The sequence below is a fragment of the Dipodomys ordii genome, unplaced genomic scaffold (assembly GCF_000151885.1).
Source record: "Dipodomys ordii isolate 6190 unplaced genomic scaffold, Dord_2.0 Scaffold112, whole genome shotgun sequence".
In the NCBI taxonomy this organism is placed as follows: domain Eukaryota; kingdom Metazoa; phylum Chordata; class Mammalia; order Rodentia; family Heteromyidae; genus Dipodomys; species Dipodomys ordii.
In genome coordinates, this window is record NW_012267328.1 from 855,399 (window position 1) to 863,291 (window position 7,893).

At 42.5% G+C, this 7,893-nt stretch overlaps 1 protein-coding gene across 1 annotated transcript in view; it reads right to left on the reverse strand.

Moving 5' to 3' along the window:
* The window catches only part of LOC105994946 (ran-binding protein 17-like), a 51,858-nt gene extending 44,761 nt beyond the window's left edge, over nucleotides 1–7,097 (reverse strand). Inside the window, exon 1 of the mRNA XM_013028615.1 lies at nucleotides 6,851–7,097. Within this exon, the coding sequence (XP_012884069.1) occupies nucleotides 6,851–7,097 (247 nt within the window). The remainder of the gene's footprint in view (nucleotides 1–6,850) is intronic.
* Nucleotides 7,098–7,893: the final 796 nt, after the last annotated feature.

Below are 7,893 nucleotides of genomic sequence, written 5' to 3' on the forward strand. Positions count from 1 at the left end.
GCTCCCGGGAGCTCCTCAGCCCCCACCGCGCGTGCGCGAACTCGGCGCGGCCGCTGCCTCTGGGACGAGCCTGCGTGTGTCACAGGCGAAACATGTGCCTACACACGCGGCTGCAGTGCAGCGAGCGCGCTCCCGAGACTGCCCGGCGCGTGCTACATGCGTGCAAACAGAGGTGCGTGTACAGATGCGTGCACACAGACACACAGATGCATAGATCTGTACATACAGATAGACACACCATAGATACACCGATCTACGTACATACAGATACACACACCATAGATACACCGATCTACGTACATACAGATAGACACACCGTAGATACACCGATCTACGTACATACAGATAGACACACCGTAGATACACAGATCTACGTACATACAGATAGACACACCATAGATACACAGATCTACGTACATACAGATACACACACCATAGATACACAGATCTACGTACATACAGATACACACACCATAGATACACAGATCCACGTACGTATAGATATACATACCGTAGATACACAGATCTACATACATACAGATATACATATCCATAGATACACATATCTGTGTACATATAGATACACATATCCATAGATACACAGATCCATGTACGTACAGATATACATACACATAAATACACAGAACTACGTATATACAGATATACATATCCATCTATACACAGATCTGTGTACGTACAGATATACATACCATAGATATACAGATATGCACAGACACATAGATATACAGATGTATGTACATAGATATGCCAGATACCTAGTTATATACAGATCTATGTACATAAAAATATAGATATACATAGATATGCACAGATACATAGATATACAGATCTATGTACATACAGATATACATACACATAGATATACAGATATATAGATATACAGATTTATGCACATACAGATATAGATATACACAGATACATAGATATACAGATCTATGTACATACAGATACACATATATACATAGAGATGTATATACAGATGTATATGCATACAGGTATACATAGATATACACAGATACAGAGATATACAGATCTATACACAGATATAGATATATATACATATATATACACAGCGATACATACAAATAAACAGCTATACAGAGATAGAGATACATATAGATATACAGAGATACATATACAAAGATACATACATACATACATATAGATAAACATATACAGATATATACATATACAGATATATATAGATATGCAGATACAGATATATACATATACATGTAGATATATATACATCTCTACATGTATAGATACATAAAGATATATACATAAAGATATATATACACATAGATATACATAGATATACAGCTATGCATATACACATACAGATATACATAGATATGTCAATATACATATATACACGTATACATGTATATACAGATATAGATATACATGTGTAGATATACATATCTACATATAAATGTATACATATAGATACACATAGATGTACAGATATATATACATATACACACATTGATATACATATATATATGTATATATATATGTATATATATATATATATACTATATTATGACCAGGCCGTTTTCTTTTTTTTTTTTTTTTTTGACTTGAATTCTGGGCCTGGGCGCTGTCCCTCAGCTCTTCAGCTCAAGGCGAGTGCTCTACCACTTGAGCTACAGTGCCACTTCGGGTTTTCTGGTGGTTTATCGGAGATAGGAGTCTCATGGTCTTTCCTGCCTGGGCTGGCTTTGAACCACGATCCTCAGATCTCAGCCTCCTGAGTAGCTAGGATTACAGGCGTGAGCCACCAGCGCCCGGCAGACCAGACCATTTTCCACTTCAGTTCTTGACCCTCAATCTTCATAATCTATCCACAGCCTAGCCAAGAATCTTCATCTTCACAACTGTACTCCTAATCCTTAACGTTTTTTCCTGTATCTCAAAAGTTAGACTCCTCCCTGACTGGAGCTGGTACTGAGACTTGAACTTGAGACCTCGAGCTTTTCCTCAGCTTTTCTTCCTCCCCACCCCCCATACCTGGTACTCTGCCACTTGAGCCACTGCTCCACTTCTAATCTTTTGCTGTTTCACTGGAGATGTGTCTTAGAAATCTGTCTCACTGGGTTGGCTTTGAATTGAAATTCTCGTATCTCAGCCTCCTGAGCAGCTAGGATCATAAGCATGAGCTGCCTGCACCCAGATGTGTAAATACTTTTGGTGTCCAATCTCAGCTATGACTCCCGCCCTCCAACACCTCCCAAAGCACCATCAATGTTTGCTGACCACACCACATCTTCTCTGTAAGACCATCATAACTCCCTGCTGCCTTTGCCTGACTTCTGTATGTTTGAAAGTTGCACTTCAGCTAGAATTTCAGGTCCCAATGAAAGGAACAGGTGCTTAATTTTTGGACATGTGACTTCTTTTTCTCCTCTAAAACACCTTTGGTACAAATACAGGCTTGGACCTTGTGGAGGATGTTGACCCTTGTGTGTTCACCAGGGAATCCTAGAAGCAAGAGGCCAGCTGCTCTTCCTTGTAAATTGGAGTGACTGCTGTCTCAAGATCTGTCCCAGTTAGCCCTCTCTTCTGTGATTATCTATCAACAAAGTATGCATTTACCTCTGTGTCGTAAGATAATAAATTTAAGATGGAATTATGTCACGACAGCTATTAAAATTAGCACAGAAGGTGCTCCAGGGTGTCAAAGAATTCATTTCTATCACAAAATTAAAGAAAGGACATTAGAGCCCTTAGGAATTACAGAATTATCTTTCTTTGTAGCAACTAGCCTTCAAAAAAAAAAAGATCTTTGATATTTGTGGTTCTTTTTTCAGGGATTTCAAATAACTTGTCGTTTTGGTACCCTAGAATATTTGTCTAATGTCTCTGAGTCTGATTTGTTATTTCTAAGATCAAGATGACGATAAATCTATAATTCAAGGAACTTATAAACAGTAAAATGAGTTGAGAACATACTTTGAGGTCAAATACTCTGAAATACGTATTCTGAGGTCAGATAATTTGGATAGATTTGAATGCCAGTCACAATGCTTACTAGCTGATAAACGAAGTAAAATCATTGAATTTGTCTGTGCCTTTTTTCATCTGTGCAATGGACATATAATTGTATGTATACATATATACTTATGTATGAGCTGGGTACAATCCTTGCTACTCAGGAGGCTGAGATCTGAGGATCACGGGTCAAAGCCAGCCACGGCAAGAAAGTTCGTGAGACTCTCATCTCCTTAACCATCAGAAAACACAATGGAGCTGTGGCTCAAAGTGGTAGAGCCCTAGGCTTGGGTGAAAAAGCTCAGAGACAGGGGCTGGGAAGGTGGCTCAGTGGTAGAGTGCTTGCCTTGCATGCATGAGGCCCTGGGTTCGATTCCTCAGCACCACATAAGCAGAAAAGGCTGGAAGTGGTGCTGTGGCTCAAGTGGTAGAGCGCTGGCCTTGAGCTGAAGAGCTGAGGGACAGCACCCAGACCCAGACAGCACCCTAGTGTCCTAATGTCTCTTATATTCAGAACAAATGTGCTACTAAGTAAACGAGGATAGGTTTTACATTTTAAGTGTTGCAGTTCTAGCTATGTCATGAAAACATGAAATAGACTGTCACATGTTTCCATGACATATAATTTTATTGAAACTCCATAAGTCATGTAAGGCTTTTTTTGTACAATAAGAAAAGAAAACAAAAGCAACAACAGGGGAAAAAACATCTTCTTTCCAATTCCTGGAGTTTATGTTGATAAGTGTTATTTTATATGATCAGAGGTGGGACATTGCTTCTTTAACAATCCAGCGCAAAACCAAAGAAACAAGAACAACATGTTTTTCCACTGCCAACATGAGTATGAATTACATGAGCACAGTGTACAGGCGGGAAGCTAAGGTGGCACGCATTATCTCAGAACCATGAGCACGGTGCACAGGCGGGGAGCTAAGGTGGCACGCATTATCTCAGAACCATGAGCACAGTGCACAGGCGGGGAGCTAAGGTGGCACGCATTATCTCAGAACCATGAGCACAGTGCACAGGCGGGGAGCTAAGGTGGCACGCATTATCTCAGAACCATGAGCACGGTGCACAGGCGGGGAGCTAAGGTGGCACACATTATCTCACAACCATGAGCACAGTGCACAGGCGGGGAGCTAAGGTGGCACGCATTATCTCAGAACCATGAGCACAGTGCACAGGCGGGGAGCTAAGGTGGCACGCATTATCTCAGAACCATGAGCACGGTGCACAGGCGGGAAGCTAAGGTGGCACGCACCTTCACTCCTTGGTGCTACACTCACAGCACAGTGGTGATTACTAGTAAAGGCCTGTTGCTATGCTCTGATAATGGCAGCTCTTCCCACACCCGCACCGACCCCTTGGGGCATGTTCAGAGAGGCGCCTTGCTTCCATGTCTGGTAACCCCACTGTACTTCCTAAACCCAGCCCTGGCGGCCCCTTGGAGGCCGGTGTTGGCTGGAACTGCAGGCCTCGTCCCTCCAGTGTGCTGCTCCCCCCCATCTGCCCACGCACCCTTCAGAAGAGCTCTGAGGCTTCCGAATGGATAGATGGTGCCAGAGAGGTGGTGCATTTTGTGAAGTAGTCACAAAAATCCACGCGTTGCACAGTTGTGCTGGTGTGAAACACGCATGTGCTTGTCTGTTTTCCATTGCTAGTTATAGGGAGAAGCTGTGTGTGAGCTCCCTGCTCTGTAGGCTGGAAGTCCAAGGTTGGCTGACACCATTGAGGATGCCTCTGATCGAGGCTCTTTTCTTGGTCAAGCATGGCAGATGGCATCTGGATGGGACTCATGATTCCAAACCCTCCCAGTTCCAAAGATGAAGACCTGCAGAAACGGAATGCACGCTAGTGGATGCTCAGTGCTGGGCAGCATTGGAGGCCAGCAGGGTGATGGTTAATGAGAGTAAGTTTCTTTGGGGAATAATACAAAATATGTTAAAAATCAATTTGTGGTGATGGATGCACAGTCCTGTGAATATACTTGAAGTCATTCAGATTTAGGCTTTAATGGTCAGTGCACAGCACATGAATTATGTCATGAAAGCTATTACCAAGGCAGTACCGGTGGCTCCTGCCTATAATTCTAGCTACTCAGGAAGCTGAGATCTGAGAAGTTAGGTTCAAAGTCTTCCTAGACTGACAAATCTGAGAGAATCTTATCTCCAATTAACCATCAAAAAGCTAGACATGGTAGTCTGGCCCAAATGGTAAAGCACCAGCCATGAGCTGGGGGAGAGCTGGAGGACTGGAGCTCAAGCCCCAGTGCAGATGGCTCCCAGGGCCAGTACAAAACAAAAGCAAACAAACAGTAATTCTATGAACAAGAAAAGGACTATATTAAAAAAACTAAAAGATTTTTTACAGTATAAGATAGGGGACAAATACAGTCATTATTTTAGGTTTACATTTTCACTGTGTGGAAAAAAGAAAAATACCCTTTGAGTTCTCATGCATCAGCTTGTGCGGCTCTCCCAGGGTCAGCTGGCCGGGTGGGCATTTTCCAATGGGCAGGGACTCAGAGAACTTAAGAACTCTGCCTCAGGTCAATTGTACCTGATGTAGCAGAGCCCAGATTTTAAACAAGATTTGTCTGTCTACAAAGGAAATATTTTCCAATTACACCATTTGGTCTTTGTGTTATAACTAGTTCCATAATTTCATTTCAATAATGGGACTAAATCTAAAGCAGATGCTTCATTTGGAAATGAGATATAACCAAAAACATAGCAAATTCTATTTCAGTGCTGTGTTTTTACTTTTAAAAGTACCCTAGACATCTACCAGTTGTCTTGGAACACTTTTTTAAAAATCTATTTAGAGGATAAATTTCAAAATGCATGCATATGAACATATTTAATTAATGTTTAATTATAGGTACTAAAATGTTTCTGAAAATAATGTAATATCATCATAGCTCAATATTATCTTGAATGATATTATGAACATTGGTTTGGCTTTGTTACGGCCTTTACTTAAACAGTAAACCTTATTTAATCAAACCATGTGAATCGTGTTGCCCTCTTATTTAAACTGTTTCTTGCCCTCTATATAGCAATTAACCCAAGCTGATGTTGTATCATTACTTCATGGCTGATATGATCCTATAAAGGTAGGTAGCTTTTTTAAATTTTATATTACATAGCTTCTACTTCTTGATCTGAAGTGTTTTATCATTAGTAATCTCAGGAAATCACAGTGGGCCATCAGCCAATCTAAGACTAACACAATCTTTCTTTTGCCCTAGAAAAGCAGGAGTGATCAAAGTTTACACTTGAACCATTTTATGAGTGTGCAGGCAAAGGGTGCCAGGTTAGGACAAAAAGCCAGAAATGAAGGCAGGTGTGAGCGGGGCCCACCTGCAAGTGCAGCTGCGCGGGAGGCTGAGATCTGAGGGTGGAGGTTTCAAGCAGCCCAGACAAGAAAGTCCGCGAGACTCTTACCTCCAATGAAACACCAAAAAGCCAGAAGTGGAGCAAAGCTAAGGACAGAGCCCAGGGTCAGAGTTCAGGCCCCAAGAGCAGTGCGCGCGCGCACACACACACACACACAGCGCCACCAATCACAGAAACTCCTCTCTTCAAAGGCTATATGCCTGTGCATAGAGCATCTGGCAGTTTCTGGGTCCCAGGCTGTCTTTGTGCACTGGTTCTGTGACTCGGGAGGGAAGGATTGTGCTTGTCATAGTCTGCTGCCACGGATGGGCGATAGCTTGAACATGTGGATCTTAGCCAAAGCATGTTTGCTTTGTCTGCATCTGGGACTCAAACTTGGTATCTGACGCCTTTGCTCACTGCTGATGCTCTACTACCTGAGTCACACATCCAACCCGCAAAGTATCCTTCTTGCCAAAGTCTGTACCGGCCAAGAATGTTGGCCCCAGAGCGGCGGCCGTGTGAGCCTCCTGGGCTGCATGTGCTAGTACGAGCTGTGTTTGGCATGGTGGGCATCTCACAGTGGGGACATTGCAGGGAGCCCCTCTCGCTCTGAGAAGCTGCCTTTGCCAGCATATGTACAAGGGCGGTAGTGGTGGCATTCCCGTACTCGGGCAACAAACAGATATTCACCCCTCCCATCACCTGGTCACCTGACTCCCCTTCCCGAACAGCTTCAACAGGCTTTATTGTTCTCTTTGTTCACACAGATACATCACTCCACCCTCCTTTGCCCTCAACCCAGGCTCTCCTCTCTTGGGCTGACACTCCGAACAATAGAATCTGTTCTGCATTGCGTTATGCGTGTCCCTCGACACCCCATTCCTCTATTATTCAACAGATTTTAGTGAGTTTCCTTAAGCCCTCTTCATGCAGAGACACAATGCGTGTTCACTTGTTCACATTCATTACCGCTCACCTCCAGCTCTGTATTCTGAAGTGTTTAGTAAGCAGTCTAGACCTTCATAGAACATGTGTTAGGACACTGAAAATGCTATCAGAAACTGCAGTGACTTGATTTTGGAAAATGAACCCTATGAATGCAGGTTATAAACTTCTGTGCGAGTTTCTGTGGTGATGGGTTTCGTTCCCTTCCTTCATCTTCCCTAATTAGTGTAGAAGTCTTATGTCTACATTGGCTTCTTTGTCCTATCAAGGAATTCGATCTTAAGAGAGCTATGTTTTTTTCTTAAGATATAGGAAGTCTCTTCCACTGATCGAGTAATATAGATGGTTCATTTCATATGTGCATAGTTCTTTCAAAGGATACAAGTTTTCAACTTACATCAAAGTAAAATTTCATCCGATTGATTATGGATCATGTCCATTTCTTCCTCTTCTTCTTCTTCTCCTTCTCCTCCTCCTTCTCCTTCTTCTCCTTCTCCTCCTTCTCCTTCTTCTTCTCCTTCTTCCTTCTTCTTCTTCTTCTTCTTTGGCT